The sequence below is a fragment of the Drosophila subobscura genome, chromosome J (assembly GCF_008121235.1).
Source record: "Drosophila subobscura isolate 14011-0131.10 chromosome J, UCBerk_Dsub_1.0, whole genome shotgun sequence".
Classification (NCBI taxonomy): Eukaryota; Metazoa; Arthropoda; class Insecta; order Diptera; family Drosophilidae; genus Drosophila; species Drosophila subobscura.
In genome coordinates, this window is record NC_048532.1 from 16,693,327 (window position 1) to 16,717,386 (window position 24,060).

Consider the following 24,060-nt stretch of genomic DNA (forward strand, 5'->3'; position numbering starts at 1 on the left):
TGTCTTATGTGTCCATCCCCACTTGTTACATGGTCATAACTTTTTTTGTAGTCTGGAAACGCCTTTAGCTTGGCTTTTATAATTCTATTTCCGTTTCCGTACAAAAAACTTTGCAGCAAAAACCCTCAGCTCCGAAGTATATGTATCTGTGTATGTATGTCTCTACACATCTTTTTCACATGTTTTGGGTATTCCATTTTCTTTGTCTGCTTTTGGCAGTATGGGATTATTATCGTCTCTACTCTGTCCGGAACTCTAGACTGCTATACTTCGTGTACTCCGTAGACTCCAACACGCACACACACACACACAGACATGGTGATGGGAGTGTACTGTACGTGCCACACTTTTGTGCAGCATTGACACTCGCTGACTTTGTGTGTCGCTTAGTGGTTTTGTCCATCCTTCCCTACTTTGCCTTTGCCTTGCGCCACGAGATGATATTGTGGCTTGCCTTGAGCCAAAAAAACATGATTTAATCCCTTAACTCAAGGAATTATCACCGACTTTAATACATTTCCTTGCTTTGTTTTGTGTCACTCCAAGCGAAAATGTATCCCCATGTAGGCTGCCATTTACTTCTGCCTGAGCATCCAACAAGCTTCCCCCTTGTCTGCTATTCATAGCACATGTTCATCAATCAATTAATCGATATAGAAAATACTCTGCCTGGTCCCAGGCATAAAACTGACAGAGTTGCGAGTATAAATAATTAGAAAATAAATAAGAGACGGATACCCAAAGAGTGGGCGGAATATCTGCCCATAATGGAATACATTTTATGTACATATATTACGTTAATTTACATCTTTACATCCTAATTAATGCAGACACTGTGCGGCGGCTGTCTCGGTGAGAAATTGCAAATTGTGAAACAAATGAAGTTGAACCAAAAATTAACCTCGAATATTCGTCAAATAAGTCAGCGCATACAAAATTATTTAAACAGAATCAATTTAAATGAAGCGCACAATTTGGGGGCAGAGCAGCACTTTCCCCCAGCAGGTGGCAAGCCATTTCGACAGGACAAATGGTTGGCGGGGGGAACCGGGGGACCCTTGGCATAATTTCAATATGGCGTCGACTGCCACAGCGCGTGGCCAGCAGCCGAAACTGCCACTTAGAGGCAGTCGGCCATCAGGTCTCCTTCCGGAACTGCCTACGCGTACACCTCAACGCCAACCGGAGGAAGGGGAATCCGAAGGGACGCGGCACGAGACGAGACGCGACGAGACGCGACGCGACGCGACAGGACGTGATGGGATTGGATGGGGAGATGGGAAAATAACAAAATAAAAATTTGCGTTTATGTTTCAGTTGTTTTTATTTTCCGCTGGATTCGTTGCTCACACCCCTGGCCCACGCCCTCTTCCGTTTGACACTCATTTCTGACAGCTTAAGGACATTTGAGGGTCATGTTCTCCCGCGCGCTCTCGTTGAGTTTCCTTGCGAGTTTATCCAGATTTAAAATGACATTTTCATAATTCAAGTCTGTGATTCAGCGCCTCTTTTGTTTGTAATAAACTTGCCACTTTCCCTTCCACACCCCCCTGCCACTCACTCGAGTGCAGCGTCGCTCAGTCGCCCTGTCGCTCTGTTGACCCCTAATTGTGTGGGTTTCCCCCTTTTTTTGCTATTTACTATGTCTCGAGTGGAGAAGCCCCTCCTCTTCTTTATTGAACCCATGCTTAGCAACAGCTGCCCCGTAATGAAATTAAATTATGGTTTCTCCAAAGGCACACACACTGCCGGACGGACTGGTGGAGCTGCCAGTGTGCCTGGGTAACGGAAAAGATTCTCTCATATTTTCCGGGGTTTGTCACATTAAAATTTAGTGCTTCTTTTAAGTGCCGGTAATAAGATATTTGTATGCTTTTAGGCGGTTGGCGTTAGGCAGACAGCCAGGCCCAGGCCCCAGCCTCAGACCCAGAACCAGACTCAGAGAGTGAAATGAGCCAAGTGCCAGTGCCAGTGCCAGTGCCAGTGCCATGTGTTCGTCTCTCTCCCTGAGTCCTTCTCTGCTGGCATCCCCTACTAATGCTAGTGTGCATGTGGCGTTGCCTTTGCATAATTTAAAAGTACCAGAAAGCGACAATATATTAAGGATTAAGACTAGAATGCTGCCAGGAGTGGCAGAGATTAAAGTGGAGGAGTGCAGAATGGGAGTGTAATCTTTGCTTTAAGACTGGGGGCGGAAAGTCTGAAGTTCCGTTGTGAAACTATTTTTTGATTAATTTGCATGCCAAGTCGTTTCATTTTTCATTCGCAAATGCTTTTTAATTGCTCTGTTCCTCGGCGCATAATTAATCGACAGGGAAACGTCGCTTGACTTGAAAGAGTTATTAAGTTGTTGTAAGATGTCGGGGGATAGGAGAAAGGGAAGAGTTAGCCACCAAGCAGCAATGGGAACAAAGCATATTGAATATTGAAGTTAACAATATCTTCTCCATTGAAAACAGCTTCGATCTGGGATGCAGTTTATTTCCTCTTAGCAGCTTTGCATCTAAAAGTCGGTTCCTTCTGCGTAGGCCTCTCCCAACATCGGATAATTATATTTCCGTATGCATTCCTTAGCGCCCAACTGCCACAGACTGTACTTTTTGCTTGTTTATATTTTTTATTTAAATTCTGCATTGCAAACTGCAGGGGAATAGGGTCTGCTGACTGCCTGTCTGCCAGTTGTTGTGTCAGTTCTGGGGTGCCACTGGGCGCCTTGGAGCGTAACGCTGACAAAAAAGTGAACGACATTTGTTGCATTACCCTGAAGTCTTGACCCCTGTTATCGGGGGCAGTCTTCCACTTTGTGTTGGTGCCGCATGAGTGAGCCAAGTAAGAGGTTCTTCAAAGGGGTGGGTGCTACGCGTAGATGTTGCTGGAACATACATAAAAAATATTGCCACGTTTGGTGGATAGGAAATTCCTTACATAAATGATAATCCACTAAATTTCAACAATTAAAATCGAAGTATTAACCTTAAAGAATGCTGAGTAATTAACAACAAACGCAGCTTAAAACTTAATCAATCAAATGGACGTTGAAAAGCAGCTCCAGGCACGCCCTGTGCCCTCAAAAAACCCATTATGTAACGACACTCTAAAGTCCGAAAATGCTCAAAGTCAAAGGTGTAATTACGTCCGAAAAACATTGACATGAAAAATAAAGCGAAAGACCCAAACGAAAGCGCAACAATGAAAGAAGGGAAAAATGTAGCAAAGGAAAAGCGAAGCATAAAACCAAAACTGCAATAAGGGGCTAACGAGTGAAAGGTTTTCCTAGTTAGTGGCGAAAAAGTTGAAATAGTTTGGTTGGAAATCAACTGAAAGAACAATAAACATGCGAGTAGGAGTGCTGGTACCTTGTCAACGTTTTGAACGAAAAAAAAGGGGGAACTTTGGCAGGCAGCAGTGTCCTCTGGGGAAAGAGTTAAACATTTTTCATGTACCATAAATGCAATGTTAATTGGGCATAAATAAAATGTATACAGAGCGAGAGAGGGAGAGAGAGTTCGGTCTGCCCCTTAAACAGATTTGCAATCAAAAAATCTATCTCGACTTTTGCTCACTTGAACTCAATTTTCCAGGCAGGAGGCCAGGCCAGGCGGGCGGCCTGTGTGTGTCTGTCTACAGATTAATTTTTATCTTTTCAATGGAGCTTAAGGCTCTTGAAACACACACAAATACACAGGCAACGAAACCATATTAAAGGAGAGGTGTGTTGGGGTTGGGGTTGGGGAAATGAAAACACAACGATAAAAGCGCTCTGCACTGCTCATCCTATTGACTGGTTACCACTTCCGACGCGAACTTCATACAAGCAATCCCACCACCACCACAGGCAGGGCAGGCAGGGCAGGCAGAGCAGGAAGCAGAGGCAGATGAGGCACAGGAGCAGCCGAAAGGTAGACCCCAAGAGGTATGCTCTGGTCCACGGACACGGACTGCCCCGATCCGGTTTTACTCGCACTCTTCTTCGACTTGCTCGTGGTTTGGTCTGGTCTGGTGGACGGGGGTTGAGGGGCTCTTGTTTTGACTGCGAGAGCAACATATGCAAATTTAATATTTTTATTAAAAAACTTTTTGTTGTGGACCGCACAAAGGAAGAGGTATTGTACACAAGTACAGGGAGCACCACATAACAGAGAACAACGAACAACGAACAGCGATGGAGATGGAGATGTAAGGAGCATTCTTTAGACACACACGAGAAGAGGGAGAGAGGCAGAGCAGGAGGGGTGTGGTGGTGGGGCTGCTGCTGCTGCTGCTGCTGCTCTGTCTCTGTTTTGATAAGGAAGCGAATTAAGTGCTGCGGTGCTTTGGTGTTTTTAAAAGCCGCTGCTGCCACGCTCCCCCCCACAAACCCCTTTGGCATTTCACATTCAACAAAAGTTTTTTTATTCAGAACATTGGCAGAGAAAGGATATCGCATTTCGTATGCGAGATGGAGAGAGTGTGTGTACTTTCAGCTCTTGGTAGAGAGAATTTTATGCAGAGGAAAGTACATTGTACATATTTGAGCAGGCAGGCAGCTTCGATTTCTCTTCGATCTATGAATACTCATAGGAAACTTCTCTCCCCCGAACTGCCAAAAAATGTATTACGTCAAATAAAATTCCCTAAACTGGTATCGATGAGGTATCACGTCCACCTTGATTACATTTTGCGGATATGTTTCTGTGGTTTCTGCAACCATCAACTGTCGCATGTCAAATTGTTGCTGAAGGGACAACGACGAGGAGTTTGCAGGGACAATGCTTGGTTGTCAGTTGTCGATAACTAAAAGCCGCTTATACAATACTCAGAGGGAACAACAATTCTTTTTCGTTTTGACAGAGCCTTAAATGTGAGCAAAGGCAGGAGCAGGAGCAGGAGCTGGAGGATGGGAACGAAACTTTAGAAGAGGAAAAAACAAAAAGCGGATTGCAGCTCTGCTCTGTAACCGATTTTGAAGACAAGATTTAATATTTTTCAAAATCCAAATTCAAGAGAAAACTCCATTCAGAGAGAGAGAGAGAGAGAGAGAGAGAGAGCATTGAACCCTTACGCACTGACACCTGAAAGAAAATATCCTGACACTCTTCTGTATGTTTCTTTTGTGCAACAAAATGTTACTAAAGGTACAAGAAAAAGTTCTAATAATAAAGCAGTTCACGTTTTAATGATGGGAGCATGTTATGTCCAACAACAACAACAACAACAACAACAACAACAACAGCAGAACACAACTAACAAGCAACAAAAAAGTAAAACAAAATTGCTGTCAGCAAAAACTTTTGCCAGAGTCGAGGGCAGAGAGCAGAGAGCAGAGAGAGAGGAAAACTTTCCATCATCATCAAAATGCGCTCAGGCCTAATTTAAATATGTTTGAACTTTTTGCTGTTTTTATTTCGCCGCCTCGTTTCCTATTATTTACATACGACACAGAGAGAGAGAAGGAAAGTTCTGGGAGATTTGGCTCTCTTTCCAAATGCTTGGACAGCTTTAAGTTTGACACAACGAACAAAAGTTTTTTGTTTGCTAAGAAGGGAAAACAGTGTCCTGGCCCTGGCCGTGGCCTGTCATTCATTTCCTTTTTGCCTTTCCGAGTGTGTCGCATTAATGCAAATATAATATGCCGCGACCCCATCCATACCCCTCCCCTGTGTGTGTGTGTTGACATGCGACAAATTACAAAATGAAAGCTTCTCAATCTTTGTCCTCGCTTCCTGCTTGTCCGATTTGTCAGAATTATCCCTTGGCCAGCGACAGCCTCTTGCCCTCCAGTGGCTGCTGGCCGACACCTTGGGAGTAACTTTAATGCAGCCGCAAGTCAACATCCAACAGAGATCCTACTGGGTGCCACACAAAACTAAACCAAAGTTAGGGGTTTCAAGAGTTTTTAAGTTCTTAAGCACACACACACCATGGAGTTGGTGTGGCAGGGCAAGTGGAAGTTCAGGGGGATCCTCCCGGAACGTGTTGTTTGGTTTGAATTCCAGATTTAAGAAATTTTCTTGCTCTTTTTGAAGTATCCTTTAAATCCCACAAGGTTGAAATTACAGCGGAAACGGAAGGATGATGGCTAAATGATTCATAAACTGCCAGCTGCCAGTACCCCCAAAAAAATGGAGTAATAATTATCTCTGCATGTTTCCGGAAATTGGATATATTTAGAAGTAATTTAAGCGCAAATCGTCAGGAAGCAATTCTCTCTCCAAACTGAAAATAATAATGAGAAAAAAATCAGAAAAAGAAGGAAGCCGTACGAGTGTTCTCTCTCGCTCTCTGTCTCTCTCCTTCAGCAGTTGTCCAACTCCAGCGAGCGAGTTCAGTTGTTGCAAGTCCAATGTTGCATGCAGCAAACAGAAGGCAGGAGTGCGAGTGCGAGTACGAGTGCGAGTGGCTGTGGCAGTGGCAGGTCCCCTTAGGTATTAAGTTTCACTTTCAAAATTTGCCAACTGTTCGTTCAACTTGTGCTGACAGTTGGTTGAGTGGTCGCCAGTCGGTTGTCGGTTGTCGGTTGTCGCTTGTCGACAGTCACCAGTCGCCAGTCGGTAGCTGTTTGCAAATATTTTATGCTCATTGATTTTGTGGCATGTTGCAAGCGACTGGCTGGGAGTCTACTATTGGGAGCAGTCACTGTGCAAATCCCCAAGAAGAGTAAACACAATGGAGCTAGACCAGAGAGCCAGACCCTCTGGAAGCCTTGACATGCAAAGGTAGAATCTCTCTCTCTCTGCTCGATATCGGGTTACCAGAGGGGGGGATGGGGCAGGGTGCTGTGAGGATCAACCAGAAACTGATTTATGAAAAGCTGCACTGTTCAGCCCTAAGCCGCAACCCAATCCGAGTCGGAGTCATTGCAAATTTTCCAGGGGAAAAAAGCTAAAACTAAGCAAAAGAAATTCCCTGCACACTTTTCTTTTAAATTTTGTTAATCTACGCTGCTGGGTAACAAATCTCGGGAAATGTCAACTTTAAACTTGGCAAACGCTTCAGCGGCAGTGCCTTTAATCAATGTCAAAGGGCAGAGGGCGGAGTAGGAGTTGGATTATGCACAGCCACCTCCCTCAAAGCGGAACATTAGCCAATATTTGCACTTCACTTTGCTTGAAAAATGCACTCAAATAACTTACGGGAGGGAGGTGTAATTCTTAGCCAAAGGAATCACGAACAGGTGCAGGAGTCACGGGAAAATGCCATTACAGCAGAAGGATCACAATGAGTTAGTTTTTTTGCGCAGGTGGATGCAAGCTTGGAGAAGGAAAACAAACTATTTAATCTGACCCCTGCCCTGACACGCATTCTGCAAAATATTCTGCAGCTTCCGAGACACGACACACAACTCCCAGCCCTCTCTTTTTGCACTTTTGTGGCTGCCCCTTGATATGTTCTGTCTAAATTAATGGTTAACTGTCAAATTGTACAAACTAAATGACAATTTTATGCAGTGTCGAGAGAGAGAGAGAGAGAGAGACAAAAAACGTACATGTCTATGCCCCGAGGAGCCAACATGTCCATGAAATGATGCTGCCAATGGACATATTTTGATTTATTTTGATTTCTGTTTATGTATTTCGAACAAGAAATATCACAGAGCGAAGAGCGAAGAGAATAATGTAATCTACTGCCTAAAAAGGAGTACTCAGACGGTAGTCTAGGGCTCAATGTATCCTTAACAGTGTCCCCCTTTTGTGCACCTCTCCAGCTAATCAAAGAACAAAACTGTGCTACAGGGAAATGCTAACAAAGCCAAAGTCACACGTGGAGAAGTCCTTGATAAAAACGAGAGTAGAGTAGAGTAGAGAGCTGGAGCGAACAAGTACACTATTTATAACAATTTTATGAATTTTTCTGCCTCTGTGGTCGCAAATGGCGGAGGCAGGCCGACACCCACTCGATGGGTGATGGGTGATGCTTGATGGGCGATGGCTGTGTGTGTGTGTGTGCTGATTGGAAGCGGATGGTAGAAGGAGGGGGAGGAGGAGTAGTAGGAGCTGCTACCAATTTGCATATTCAATTGCTAGAGTGGCAGCAGGAGACAGGAGACACAGACACTGTGTGGAGTGGTACCGAGTGGAGTCGTATTATTGCTAGACAGCCTCTCCCCGGGAAATGACAACTGACTTGATTAGAGTGCAAGACTGGCGACTTCCTAATGGACATACATACGTATGTGTAGTGCTCTCTGCTCCATAACAAATGTGGCACTGAAATAGTACAAATAGTACTACGACTGCTAGTATCTGTCCATGGTACAACTTAAACTGTCAGCACAATTTTGTTTTTGGCGTTAATTAGCATTGTCTGATTTGTCCAGCCAAATGCAACACAAAGCCAACAAAACATCAGCAGCAGCAGCATCAGCAGCAGCAGGCTAAGCCGAATCGGAGCGGAATGCCTCCGGAATGGACAACAGGAATAGCATTTGACAACAATTCAATTATCGCATTAATTGATTTGCCTTTTGGCATTTGCCCACCGCCGCCGCGTGCTGCAAGACCACACACAGATTTGATGAGAATTTCAGGTTGAATATAAATCAATATTGGGCGTGTGACTGCATTTGGCTTTAGAACTTGGGGTTTCTGTTTAATGATAGATGATCCTTTGGCGCGGGGGAAACCGCGAAATGGAGATGATATTTGTAGATTTTTCAACGCTCTGCCAAGAGCCTCAAAATTACTCAATTTGTAGCCACACAAATTAACATCATTGACAGTTGTGCAGTTGAAAGTTGATTGTTGAGTGTTGAATGTTGCGTGGGGTGGGGCTGCTACAGGCATTGACTAATTCAAGACACCTGCTACCCATTCAATGCCGTGAATACATGAAATCCGTCGTATCCCAGTGGCAGGACGTGAACAATCGAAACCGTATCGAGAATTTGTTTACCCAGAGAGGGAGAGCGATGCGAGGACGACACTCACGCAATGGCAGAACGCGACACATACAATAAAGCAGAAAGCGTAGGAGAATCCTACAATCTCTCTCACTGTCTCACTGTGGACTGGGAATGAGAATGTGACAGAGAGAATGGCATGGAATGGGTTGGGTGTGGGTTGGGTTGAGGGGGGTTTAATGGTGTCTGTTTGTGTGGGTCTTCCATGTGTTGCTGATAATGTTTATGCCGTCAGTTGTTGTTGCTTGTGTTGCTGTTGCACATGACATTCAATTGCCACAAATCAAGATACGGCAAATGTGTGGGGAGAAAAGAAAAGCGACCAAAAACGAGCCAAAAGCCACACGAGTCTGTCTAAGGGAAAGGACTTACGGGAGGACTGATGGTAGTGGGTAGAAGGTTACTCGTACGCATCCAAGTGAGTGTCTGTCTGTGTGTGGGTGGGCTATATTATAGTACTCTCTGTACACCCATCCTCTTGGAGGCACGTGCCACACAACCGTTGCGTTGTGGAGACATCTCCCGATTTTGGCTTTTACAAATGACAAGCCCAGTTTGTGGCACACACATTTGAATGCTTTGTGCCCCTGTCGCTGTGTCGCTGTGGTGTATGTGGCATGCTGCATTGTATTTTAATGTTCCTGCCACCGTTTGTGTTATCATAAAATAAAAATTTCCCGCTGCGTGCGATTACTTTTTGGCTCCAGGAGCAGAGACAGATGAAGCCCCACAACATGGCAGTGGCAGTGGCACTGCAGTTGTGCTTTTGACTTTTGATATGGGTTTAAATTTAAATGGATTATTGCCCCTGCAATGCCATGCGATAGGGTTGCACACAGAGGCAGATACACAGCTGCACAGATGCAGATACCAAATAGAAATCGGGTATCAATCCATCCTGTTATTCAAGTCCAATTATACGCCTGCCCCTGCCTGACATATAATCTCGTATAAAAAGGAGGCGGAGCCAGCAATGAAATGCTGAAACTGTAAATGAAAATGCGTTCCAGAGCAATACAGAAAATGGGAAAAATGATATAACACTCGGACTGGGACTGTGACTCTATGACTCGCTGCCTCACTGCCTCTCTGCCCTTTTGGCAAATTGTAGAGTAAAAATACATGAAATGTTTTCTTTTTTCTGCATTGGCATCCTGTAAATGTTGCACATGCAACATCCGGGAGGGGGTCTGATGAGGCGCAAATGTTTTCTCTTGCTATTATTTATAGACTAATTCATTTTGTGCGGCAATTGAACAGAGTTTTTCGACTGCTCCCTATTCATTTTGAGGTATTGGCCCAATGAAAAATAAACCCACACTCGCTGCACAGTGTACACTGTACAACATGTGGCTCTGAGCTGAGCCATATGTTGTCACACGAATATAAATGCGAGTTATTTCTATCTAAAAGTGAAATAGCCCGTGCGGACCATAAACTAGGAGAAATATTATAAAAACTCTAATGAAAGTCATAAAAGTATAAAAGAAATACGAATAAAAATATACAAAGTGCGGGCAGGGGCGGGGGGCGGTGCAGAAAATTTCATTAAAAAATGAGAAAAAACGGCGCCAAGTTTGCACCATAAAGTTTGTTTTTACGCTAAACGTGTGAAGAATTCGCACCCCTCGAGAGAGTCTCTGGAGAGTGGGAGAGAGGGAGAGAGCGGGACGGGCCTTTGGGCCAGGGCTTAGAATATTTAATGCTCTTTTTGCGCGCTCTTCTATGTACTATAAAAGATGTACTATAATGAAAACTGGAGATCATAAAACATATGCAAATGGCGTGGGAGCAGAGCAGAGCAGAGTCGGAGCCAGAGCCAGAGCCAGAGCCATTCGCAATTGCAGCTGCTCCGGCAAACAATTCGCTTTTCCCATGCACCGAACCAAGTCGGAGTCGGGAGTCTCGCAGGTCAGCCGCCTCGAAACAAAGCTGGGAAAATGTTTGCTTCTCTCTCTCTGTATCTTCTCGTGCTGCGGAAAGCATTCCGTGGATGCATTTCCCATGCAGGGAGCTCAAAGAAGGCCAGAAGGTACTCCACAATAGCAGCAAATAAATGGCTGTGTACAGCGGAAAGAACAGCAAACGGCAAAGCCTCTAGCCTCTAGTCGGAATAGCTCCGCAGAGAATTTACAATATTTCATTAAATGCATAAGATCATCACTCAGCCTCAGCTTCCACTCACTTTCTCACACGGCACTCACTCGGAAGAGGCAGGTACCAGCCGAGTCTCCTCTCAGTTGCTTTTATGATCATCTCGCGTGTGGCCGCACAACTCCATGCGTCACTTTCTTTTAATATGTTTATTCCGCTTTACCCAGACAAACACACAGTTTCGGGTTTAATCATGCCCCTCCCCTCCCCGAGCGATGCCACAGGGCATTGATAATATTCTGTTTCGAGTTGTTTTTAGTTCCATTTTTTGTGTCTAATGAGATTCAGTAAAATGTAGAAAAAAGCGCCGTAAAATTGTTGACTGTTATAATTGAATATCTTTTTTGTCGCCGCCCGAAAAAATTGAATACACCAAAAGGCGGGGGCGGGGGGCCATAATAATATTTTCCATGTCCTTGCTCGTTAGCAATTCGACTCCTCTTTTGGCATTAGCCGCGACAAAATGCAACAACGAGAAAAGCTAAAAAAAGGCAACCCGTGTAGTTGCACCATGGAAAAATGGCAAAAAGAACAATGGGGCAAAGGGGCTTCGAGGGGGATGGATGGGATGCAGTGCTGAAAAGTGAAGCGACGCGACGGCACAGGACGACCAGGACGATGTCCCAGCCAGAAGCCGATGCCAAACAAATGCTAATGAAAAGAGGCAGCCACCAGCAGAAAAAGATCCACAAACACTCGAGAGAGCTCTTCTTTTTTTATGACCCTTGCCACTGTTTCCATTTAACATTTTTCCGTTTTTTTTTCCACTAGTCTGGCTAAATTAATAATAGAAAGTAACGAAAGGCAAGGCAAGGCGCTGCGAGTGTATAATTAATTAAATAATAAGCCAGCGCCCACCCGTGGCGAATATTCCCCTCAATCTTTGTACTCTTTAAGGCTTTCACTCTGTGCATTTAATTTGCATGATCCTGTTGCTGGCCACAATGCAGCTCGTTACCATTTCATGGACTGCACAGCATTTTGGGGTAAACCAAAAACATTTGTAATATTTGGCCACTCCCCCGTGGAAGTGCTGCATGTGGCAGCGTAATTAAAACTCTGTGCCACGCATGTCGGACCAAAGTCCATAATGTTGTCCATTTAGGCAAAAACCGAACGATGGCAAAAACCAAACCGTGGCAAAATGCAACGCATAATTAATGCACCAAGCAGAAGCTGCAGCCTGCAAATTGTGCGGCTTAATTTCTATGTATTGTTTAGTCGGGCTTATAGGGGGTTCAGTTCTTACCGAATTGTGCACTGACGTGGCCCACGAATGCCAGGCAGAGTAGCAGCAGCAGTTGCAGTTGCAGTGGCATCGTCCGGCACGGCGAGTTCTTGGGTTTGCCGCCGCTGTGTGGCAAGCGTCTCAGCAGCATGTTTCCAGTGTTACAGACAGTGGTGCCGCCAGTGTTGTTGAGTGAGTATTAAACACCTGCTTACGGGTTTGTCCACACTCACGAGCATTCAATATTTCTCTGTGTGAGTGTGGGGGGGGAGCGGTGTGTTGTGGTGTGGGTGTGCTGTGGGTGTGGGTGTGTCGCTCGAGTCGCTTCTTTCTTTTCACAATTTCTGATTTCTGATTTCTGATTTCTTGTTTTTTTTCCGTTGCGAAGTCAGTTTTGTATTTCAATTTTTCAGCCGTCGCTTTGGCATTTAGTTGATTTCTTTTTTCTTTTGCGTTTTTGCTCTTTACAATATCATTTCCTTTTGTTTCACATTGATTTTTCACTTGTACATTATTTATTTGTTGCTGTATTTTGTATTATTACTTTGCTGGTGTCGTATTGCAATCATTGAACATTTAGCACTTGGGTCTGCAAAGAAATCAGAGCGAGAATAATATCGAGATTAATATTGAAAACAAGGAGCAAAAGTCATCTAAGGTTACTATGGGAATGGCCTGCACTTTGTTGCTGTTTAAAGGCAGCTTAAATTATTTGAATACTTTGGAATTTTCCCTCCGAAATATTTGCCTATTTGTTGGACTCAGTATCTCATTCCACACATCCTTAAGGATCCTTGTTATTCGCGTATTGTAATGGAAACCAATGAGCGCGTTTGATGCCCGCTCGTGTATCAATTACTGATGAAACTTTTGAGTTTCGCGGCACCAGAGGCGAGGCAACGGAGGCTGATTTATTTGGTTATCCTCGCGGATGATTGAATAACAATTTCGGGAGTATAAAGCCAATGCAAAAGCCAATTAATGTGACCCTTGGGTTTAGTGAAGAGAAAGCCAAGAAAACAACTTTCCAACAGCCAGCTTCTCCATCACAATTTTGGTTTATTTGATTTTCTCTCGGACACACACACACACAATATTGATGGGATGGAAGGAAGCGAAAACTGGTCAAAATCAGGCCAAACATTGTATTAGTTCTTTCCGGCGCAATTTCCTAAAAGTATGCTCCACAATATTTTGTAATTTCTTTCGCATCTTGTTCTTGTTGTTGTTGTTGTGTTTGTATTTGTGTTTGTCCAGCAAACTCTTGACTCTTGGCTATTGGTTGGGTTGGGTTGGGTGGGGCTGGGGAGACGGCAATGGCGCTGCCGATTTGTGTATTTTCGAGGCCGCTCCGATATTGATTCCAATTTGTGGGTGCATGAGGCAGGCAGACCCCCGAAGGCCATTCCGCGCCGCCATATGCCCCACTGTGTTTGCCTTTGCCTCTTGCTGGTTCTGGTTCTCGCTGCCAAACGCGAACGGAGCGGGAAAAATAAATAAATCCCCGAGTATATGTATAGAGCAAGGCAGGCGGGACCAACAAACACTGAATAGTATTAACAAATACTAAGCCAAAATGTTGTTTTCCAATGTGAAAACGTGACTAGCGGGTGCACCCACTGAAAGCCACATGAAAATATTTATGTATGCCAACGCACAGATAAATTTATATATTTTGCCCATATACTAGACCAGATATTGGCCAGACATATGTATCGAATACTTGACCAATATGGCAGAGCCACTATGCCATATTTTCCGCACATTTCGTTTGAGATCTTTGCTGTACCGGGAGAAATATGTTTGATACTTTATGGATCATTTTCCGAGCGCCATAAAGTATGTCAAAACAACATATAGAAACCCCAAGCTAATACAAAACAACTACAATTTATTTAAGCCTCCAGTGGAGCAATGGCAGAGAACAGCCTTCCCCATTGAAGCACAGCTTAATAATCATCTTAAAGTCATTCCGTTTAAATGGCTGTCAGAAGGGGCTGGCCCCAACCAGAGGGAGAAGCATCAACAATGTCTAGCTTACTAACTATCTGTCCAATTCGCAGGCACAGTATCCCTTATTTACCCCAGCGCTCCGTTGGGAGCCACCTCAAGGATCTGTTTCCGTGCGGACATACTTGATTGACAGCAGCTTTTTCTGCTCGGGGGAAGCCATTAATCAGCTTAAGCAGCCGGCGCGTGCGAAATTAAAATATGGCCCACAGAATCGGGCGCTTGATGGCCAAATCAAGTGGCATCAGGTAGCACAATAAATATCTTAACAAATGCAGAGATATAACTGGAAGCTGTCCTGGCAGAGTGTTTGCTTTTTATGAGAGAAAATAAAGTTGGAATCGCACAGTCTTTTAGGTAAATTTTCGTAGCTGCTTTTACGCTTTTTCCGAGTGTCTAATTTTTGCCACGTAATTTATCTCTCACTCTCGGACAGACATGTTTGTGTGTTGCTTCATTTATTCTCATCTCTCAACTCATCTACGAGACATTTCTCTCGCTTTTTTTCGCCACCTTTCCTTTGCCAACCGTTCTTTTTCGGATCTCTCTCTCTCGCTCTCGCACTGTGTGTATTTTGTGGCCGATTCCGTGTGTCGGCCTTGTGGCCATTCAACTGTGAGAGAGACAAAAAACGGACAGGGAAAAAACACAACACATACAAAATTATTCCTGTTTCTTTTCGTTTCTTGGCTCTGGCGATTCGACTCGACTTTTTGCTCAAACAAACATGAGACTATACATGAGACTATTGTCGAGCGGAATGGGACTGCATATAGCGAAATGATGGAAGGAACAAACGGTTCCCCTCTCCCACGTCTAGCGTCGACAATCGTGGGAAATTAGGCAGAAACATATTTAATGCGATTTTCTTGATGAGATATCGTTTAATGGGCTTTTCTGTTTATTTTTTGGCGAGTTTTTTCCCCCCAACATTAGGCCAGAGGAAAGTCGGAAAAAATATCCATCTATGCCCTGCCATAACTTTTGCTCGTCCTCTTTTTATCGATTCGAGTGTTGGTTGTTGGTAAAAAGATGAAGTTCGTCAGACTAATGTACTCGTAGATTTCTCCACATTATTCCCAGCACTTGAATGCCGATTCCGGGTGATTACTTCAAAGGGAATTTTCGTTGGCTCATAAAACCAATTAAAGGCAGTTAAGATATTTGTGTGGGAAGTCAGAGTCTTTCTCCTAGCCCAGACAGACAGCTTTCTCCCGTAAACGGCTCATTAAAGTGGCATCCGCCGTCACTTGGGGAAATCGGAAATCAAGCAAGGGAACTCCTAGCTGCTTCCCGGACTTTCTGCAGTCTTTAGCTCTCAGCATTTTAATTAATGAATCGCGAATACACAACTTTAACCTGCAACAATAAATATTGTGCGAGTTATGCATGCGTATGGAGGAGGCACTCAACGACTTGTCGACACGAGAGAGGCGCATTAAATAATTTTCCAGGTGGCATCATCATCATTCACGGGAGGGACGAAAGCGGTTTGGACCTTTCACAATTAAAGAGAGGATGCCCCGCCTCGAGTGAGTGAAAATATATCATGACTGGCCACACTTTTCACTGTGCGGAGGCTAAGCCAAGAGTGGATGGATGGATGTGGCCTCTGCCACTGCCACTGCCACTGCCTCTGCCACTTGTGCCTCTACTCTGTGGTCTGCCGTGCAAAGACAAACCCATAAAAATGTCACAATTCATCAACGACGCTAAGTAGTTTCATGTTTTTTTTTGTTTTTTTTTGTTCTAACGTCACGAGGAGACTGGCCACAAATTTGTTGAGCTTTTAGCGTGACCTCAGTGAGCTTTTGTTTCCTCTTTCTCCTTTTTTGTTCCAAGACTCCACTCCTGCATGGGGAAAAAGGCCAACAACTTTTTGGCCAGAGGCATGCAGCATACGAGTGGTGGATATAATCGTTTGAACTTTAATGGAGCAATGTCCTGACAACATCATCAGCAGCAGCAACCCCAGCCCCAGCCCCTAACGCCCACAAAACTTATTATCAAAACAGCAATCAACAACTTTTAATAATTTTCCATAGATGGAACAGCAAAGCAGAATGGCGACACACACTCGTGATGCCAACAAATAAATTTAATCTTTTTTATCGATGCGTGCACCCACTGCGACCAACTAAAACTAAAAAATAAACCACACAAAAAGGAAAATGCAGCCAACGAATGGGAAATGGAATATGCGGATAAAATTTATACGCTGAATGTGTCACAAAAGCTTTTAAACAATTTTCACCCAAGCTTTTTTTTCTTCTTTCTGCTTGCCACACTCTATTTTTTATTTTTATTTTATCTCTTATTTTAAATGCATTTATGGCTATTTTTTGCGTTTTATTTTTGGCGAGAAGCTGATGCATTTCAGTTCAGTTTTTATATTGTTTACGCTATTGGAACTTTTCAGTTCTTGTCGGTTTTTGGTGCTGTATTTTTTTGGTTTTTGTTTTTTGTTTTTTGTTTTTATTTTTGGGAGCACTGCGTGTGCGAATCCCACAACAAAGTTGGCTCCGGTCTGAGGGGTGGCACGAGTGAGTGTCTGTTGGTGGGTCTCTCCACGCGAGACGAGAGACCAGGGAGAGTGCGAGAGAGCGACATGGCAAAAGTGAAATGGTTATCGCGCTTGTTTGATTTAATTTATTGGCTTAGCGCCATTGTGGCCTGATGTGCAACACTTTACACAACACTTTTTTTGTTTTTTTCTGCTCACCCCTTCCCATGCCACAGTGCCACAGTGCCACTGCCACTGCTCGCTGGTGGTGTCTGTTGGGCAAGGACGTTCCCTGGAGTGGCTTTTTGGTGGATTGGGTGGGCTGCCGCTTCTCGCTTCTCGCTTCCAGTCAATCTACTCGGTCTGCCGACTTTATACCCCATAGTGGTTGCATGTTGTTGAGTTTTTATATGATTATTCCTTTCATTTTTACCCCCGCTCTTTTTTTTTGCGCTCTCTCTCTGTGTTTTTCCTTCTCTGATAAGAGCTGCTGATTGCTGGCTTGTCTTGTGGGAAGCGAGGCTCTTCTGTGTTTGAGCTGCGGCAAAATGTGCTTGTGGTCTTGTGGTTTCTGGTTGGACATTGATGACAGAACTCAATTTATGCAAACATTGTATGATGCTGCGTGGCAGCCCACAAACTGAACAAACTGATTGTTCAGCCACACAGCAAAAATTCGCTAATAAGAAATTGAAAAAAGGTAATAAATTCACGACATTTTGCGCTGCCGTATGGCAATTGTGTTTTTGGTGATTAATTTCCAATTTGTCGCATAAAACAATGCCCCAAAAAGTGGCCACTTGACAAGGGTTTTGCACCCCGTTTTGGGACTACCCTTCGCAAGGGTTCTTTGTACACGCTCTGGGGGTAGGAAATATCTAACAATGGGAGCTCGAAATTTATTAAATTATAACTTCGGAGTACTGGGAGCCATGTAAGCCATTGTGAAATTGATTTCGCTTTCGACTTGACAATGTTTTTATGCATTACACTGGACGCTCACTCGGGTCTCTGGAACACATTTCCATTCCCATTTCGGAGTGTCTGAGAAAGCTTCTCCATGTACACAAATGTCATTCATTGAAGTTTGATTCGGCAGGCCGTAAACACTAAGGAGTCATCAAGAGTCACGCACATTGCAGAGGATTCGGGGGCCCGGAAAGTGCCACACATGTCGCAATGCTGTGGGGAGGGAGAGGAGCAGGAGTCGAAGCAGAAGCATGTTCCTGCTCCTTTTGACATTTGCTGCCAAAGTTGATATTATTAATTTACAGCTCGCGTACACACAGACAGGCAGACAGACGCATGCAAAGGCTCCCACACACATGTGTGGGGTGGGGACTGTGGGCTGGGGCCGGGGGCAAGTGCCGCCCTAAAATATGCCGCACGCATTTTCTTGGCTTTCGAATTTTATCGACGAGCTTGTCGACGAACGGGAGTCATGTCACGGCTGCACGGGGAGGGGCTGAGAAGTCACACACTCTGGGGCCATAATCATAAAATCATTTTATTGCGTTGGCAATTTCATTATTTAGGATTTTAATGTAATTTCTCCCCAATGGGGAAGAGTCGAAGCCGCTGCTCCGCTGCTTTTCGCTGGATAGGCAATGGATGGGGCGGAGCGGGACGAAGTGGAGCTTGGATTCTTGATAATTAGCTGGCGCGGTCGACAAAAGTTGCAGCGTACGGAAAGTTCGACGTGGCCCCAAAACAATTTCACTAATTAATTTGCAAAGTATTTTTATTGTGCCCGCAATTCTCGAATGTGTGCTTAAGCCCAAAGAGCTTGCGTGTGCGGCAAAAGGTAACAAAAAAACGGGTAACACCAGATAAGGATACACAGGGTAACACTTACACACACACACACACACGCCCATAAATGTTGATTAGAATGTGGCATAATAAATTAAGCGTCGTATGACGCGAAACGGTGCCCCAGTTGAATGCATGTTTTTGGCTAATTCATCAACCAACAAGCAACAAACTTTTCGAGTGGCAGAACAGCGAAAAGGAAACCGCCAGAAAGTGGCACAAATGGGGCAACTTCTGTGCAGCATATAACTCCGATTTGCATTGCAACAAAGACCCTAATTGGATGCAAGACTCAATCATTTCGATTGATGTTTCTTTGGCTTGGAAAAATATCTTTTGATGCCATTGATATTGGCACATTGACTCATGCTGATGATGATTAAGTGCATAGAGTTTCTTTGCCCTGTTTATGGCAATTTCCGAGTCCAGCTTGATTTACACCATGTGCCATGTGGCTATGATAAACCATGCTGCAAAAACAAGGACCCATTGTCCTTGGGGGCGCAAAAAGAAGAACCCTAGAACAATGCACTTGCAGAATGATTTGCAAGCGAGAGAGACTGCAGACAATGCCAAAAATGGGCAAAATATGATGCATGGCGAGGCGGTTAGCGGAGGGAGTTCCCCTCGACCCTTTCAGTTGTTCCGCCGCTGCTGCTGACTGTTTAGTTGGCAAACAACGCGCTGCACAACGCCTAGATGCAGACTACAAATTTCCAGACCAGACATTGGGCAAATAATAAATAGTCCGACTAGTAGGATGTAGAAAGTACAAACACACAGATACATATTGTATGTAGTTGTTGGATGTGCAGCTGGCAAGGCAAAGGAACCAGCAGCTGAAGGAAAAACTATTTCCACCGCCGTCAACATCATCATTATGAAGTCGTATGACACATGGCTCATATGGGTCTCCCCCGGAGATGGATGGAGACACGACGGCCACCGACACTCCTCTGCTCTGCTCTGCTCTGCTCTGCCCTGGTTGGTGGGTAGGAAAACCCCAAATGAAAAATATCGTTTAATGCGGTTTTCTTTGTTGCTGTGTGGCGATGGCTGGCGGTGGCCTTTCGGTCTCCGTTGCCTTTTGTTTGTGCAGCAATTTATGACATGCAAAATAGAAACCGAAACAAACATATCGAAAGGACCATGGGGATAACGGACAGCGGACAATGGACAACGGACAACGGACAGTGGGTAAACATGTCCATGGCTTTAACCGTAATGCGTCCCGCAAATATTTATGTGGTCAGAAAGCCTACGAATGTGTGTGTGTGTTGGGGGCTGAGGCAGGCAGAGTCCTGCCCCGCGAATGGGGATTTGTCGAATGGGGAGATCCCATTAATATTTTTATTCGGTTTACTCCAATGTTATTACGATTTTGTGTCCGCTGGGTAAATGTTTGATGTTCGCCTGATATATTATTTTATTCTACTTTTTGTTTAGCCCGTTTTGCCGGTCGCAGAGATACACTTGTGGCTGGCTGGCCGGACAGGCTACGAGCGGACAGACACACTTTGATTGCGCGACAAGCGCATTAATTGCTTTTTTATTTGCTTGTTTATCGTTATCGCATATAGAGACAGACACTCATACATATATTTGTTTTCATGTTATGTCCTCGTTACTGGTTCATAAATACGCCAATTGGAATTACTAAAGGCTACTGCAGAGTATCCACTGCCAAGCGCTGCCAATTTGGTAGTGAAAATAAAATTTAATACTTTTCATTTGCCATTTACACAACGCGAAGCAGAAAAATCAGTTGCCACGAGAGAGAGAGAGAGAAGAGAAACTCAATTACAACTTTGGGCAGTCAGTGGAAGATTCCCAAGAAGCAAAAGGGGAAAACAGAGAGCTCAAAATCAAGTAAGATCTGGGGGGAAAAAGATCCGAGAAATTGAGTTGCGCGCTTTTAATGGTAATTCTCACCCTCTCTCTCTCTCTCCCACACTCTCCACAGACCTTGGGAAAATTGCGCCAAAAGGCGTAGCCCTCTCCGTAGTCGTAGTCGTAGCTCTGGCGACTCTTTCGTTTTCCGCTGTGGCAATTGTATTCTGTTTTGGCTTGGTCACGACAGGTGACGAAGCGGAGGAGGGCCGCAAAACCTTTGAGCTTTTTGTTGTTCTTTGCTGTTGATTTGTGATTCCAAAAAGAAGAGAGACGAAAAACAACAACAACTCTGCTGGATTGCGTAGAAAATTAGAAAGAAAGAAACTATGCAGAACGCGTGGGAGCCAGTGCCTGAAAGAGGCGAAAAAAAACATACAAATATTCTCTTTGGCAGACATTTTCATTTTGAGGGGGAGATGGTGGATGGTAGATGGGCATGGGTATGGGCGAAGGTAGATGGGAAGCCCAGTCATCCTTTCACTTTAAACAAGACTGTAAGACCCGGTAAGAAGGACTTGCTCTTTGGCCTTCTCATCCGCTTGATTGATTGCACAAATGAAATAAACTAAACGACGTGGCTGGCGGCACACCTGCAAGTATGCTACAATTTACTCAGACTCTCTGACTGTGCAGAAATTCTATTCTATCTCCATTGAAAACAAACTCCCCTTGAAGTGAAGCAGGAAGCGGCTTGGCAGTCGAGTTGAGTTTTCGAGTAGGTAAGAAGAATCCCCCCACCCGCCTGTAATTGTAACAAATGAAGCGTCTTGCCCCATGATGGATACTTGTTCTTGTTTGTGGATAATAGAGTTTACTTTTAAGTAGCTCAACGCATTATTCGATGATTGATTTTGTGGGTAGGGATATGCTGGCACAATGCTCGCATGTATTTATGGTCTCATTTTCCCAATTTAATTTACTTGCACAATGAGACTTTGAGAATTTGCATAAATAAATCCATAAAACGAGCCAAACCCTGATTCTGATTGCACTTCCAATTTCGTATGATTTATAATTTGGGATTTATAATATTTTATGCTGCATAAATTACATTATTTATTATTGCATTTTCTATTTATTGCCTTTTTCTCGTTGTACTCGCTTTTTCCATCTTTTTGTTGCGGTTTTTGTTGCACTGCTAAAGGCTTAAAATGTCACAAAAATATATACAGAAAATAAAACAATTCATTTTTAACGGGGCCGCTCGCCGTTAATTGAATCTACGTCAATGGGTTCACGATTATTTGTGTTAATTTTTTTAAATGGTAATTACTTTTGGCTCTTCATAAACGAACGTACATATGCATGTACTCTGTTGTTCTTTGTTTTTAAATATTGATATTTCTAATCATTAACAGAATTGAATTTCAATATAATTAAGTATCAAAACATGATACCCCATGAAAAGTAAACATTCTGCATAAAATTTTCACTAATTGCAACCAAATACGCTCCCAGGGTATTAGAACTAGGAGATGCAACGACAGTCCTCCACCACGGACATACGGTTCAATTTATTTAGGCCGGGCTTAACCCCCGATCAACCAGCCAAATCTGCACCCACGTGCACTTGTCTCCGGTCTCCGGTCTCCGGTCCCCGGTGCCTCCATTCGGAGCAGACCGTCATTGTCCGCGTCGTCGCATGTGGTCATTAAAGAAATTTCCGTTGTGGCCATCGAACCGTGAATTAAAATGTGCACCAACCTGTTCCCGTTCCTCAAACAATTCCTTTTTTTCGTTGTCTTTCCTGCCCGAAAGCAGGGGAGGAACCAGGCAGAACAGGCAGCAGGCAGTAGGCAGACCTCCTGGAATGGGCACTTTTTGGGATGGAACAATAACGAAAAAGTTATTCCGTTTGATTCCGGTGTCTGTTTTGTGTACCGCAGGGAGAGAGAGGTTGCTGCAGGTGGTGATGGCACCGCGCAACCATAATATCCATATTGACCAATGCTTTACTCAAATTTTGGTATGAGTTTTTACTTGGTTCAAAGGGAACTCTATCTGAAAAGTTCTAGGAGTATTTGTTCCTCCAAAGACGTCTGTACAATAAATGTACACAACTCTTGCTGCGGCATTATTTGTACACACATGTAACCCCGATTTTAGTTGGCTTTTCCCACATATAGAATGTATACGTATCTACGTCTGTATGTTTTTTATTTGACCAGGCATGACACATATTTTTTCTTGAATTTATATACGAGAAATAAGAAGAAATCATTGCGCGCTATTTTTAAAAGTGGATTCTGCTATGATATAATTTCTGACTAGTAGTAGCCCCGCGACTTCTGTTTAGCCGGCACAGATCGTCGCATTCGTACGTACACCACGAATCCGCATCCCACACACACATGTGGAGGATGTATAGAGAGATTTTCGGTTTTCGCTGTTCGCTTTTAGCACACATATTTCAAACATTCGCTCATTTTCGAAAAGAATATTTCGTGCTCAATGTTGTGGCTATGACAACATTTTCAGATTTAAATATATATTTTCATCGGTGATTAACTTGTTGCTGCTGCCACAGGAAATTATGTTTAGGAAATTATTATAATTATAAATCAAACAGAATATATTTTCTTGTAAGAGTTACGAGGAATATTCGAGGGATATTCTATTTTTTATTTTTGACCGGAAGCCAAGTTTTCAAGGCCAAAATCTGCGGGACATCTGTCGTCAGAGAAAGTCTTTGATGGCAAATTATAGTTTTTCCATTTCCCTTGGAAATTGTATTTTTAATCGGGGATATAGATATATATTTTATATATATTTGCAACCTTTTGTTTTATATATTCTTCACTCTCTCTCGCTCTGTCGCTATTTTTTCTAATTTAAATTCATTTTTTGTTGCCGCTGTTAATCTCCTTTTGTTTTCGTATTCCTTACTTTCACGTTGCTCTTTGGTTTGGTTCCGTTAATGCCACACCATTCAGCAAAATTATTATTTGTATTTCTTTTGGTTCACACGCGTACGACGACTCGGGGCAAGCCGTGGGGGCAAGAGACCGACAGATACAGATGCGAAACCGGCAGTACGTCCACGTTCTCAGCGCACGGCGTTCAAAATGAAACTGAAAATACACTCGAAGGTGGCCAGAAGCCAAAGCCAAAGAGCCAAAACGGTAGCAGTCGACGTCTGCAGCGACGCCAGCAGCGCTGTCACGGCTACTGCCACTGCCTTGGCGTCAGTGGCATGTGGCAAGTGGCAGAGACAACACTGCCACGCGAAGCGGAGAGACCCAACCAACCCCTAAAGTGGCTGCCGCGCGAAGCTAGCGTCGTCGTCGCCGTCGTCATCGTCGCTGCTGCGTTCCCACAGCTGGTGGCGGCGGCGGCGGTTCGGTCAAGTGTTTTGGGCCAGACCAACAGCGCTACCGTCGGCCACATGTTAGCCGCTTCTTGGAGACTTTTTCAACGGCTTTCAGCTGCTTCAACACATTTGACTTTGGCATCTGCGGCTGGCTGCTGCTTCTCCTGCTAAATGCCAAAAGTGCTCGCAATTGAATGGCTAAATTGTACGGAATACCAAGATCCATTAAGGATTATTATTAAGTAGTTCTGGCTCGTAGATCATAGACACAA

The 24,060-nt window shown here is 44.1% G+C and overlaps 1 protein-coding gene across 16 annotated transcripts in view; it reads right to left on the reverse strand.

Annotated features, from left to right (window-relative positions):
* LOC117893187 (hemicentin-2) overlaps positions 1-12,586 on the reverse strand; it is a 36,670-nt gene extending 24,084 nt beyond the window's left edge. For 2 of the 16 annotated variants that reach the window (XM_034799697.1, XM_034799686.1), the window contains exon 1: positions 12,282-12,582. In XM_034799697.1, coding sequence (XP_034655588.1) covers positions 12,282-12,411 — 130 coding nt within the window. In that variant the 5' untranslated portion in view covers positions 12,412-12,582. Of the gene's footprint in view, positions 1-12,281 lie in introns of all 16 variants that reach the window. The other 14 variants (XM_034799693.1, XM_034799691.1, XM_034799684.1 and 11 more) reach the window with 11 other exon arrangements.
* Between the last annotated feature and the right edge of the window lie 11,474 nt (positions 12,587-24,060).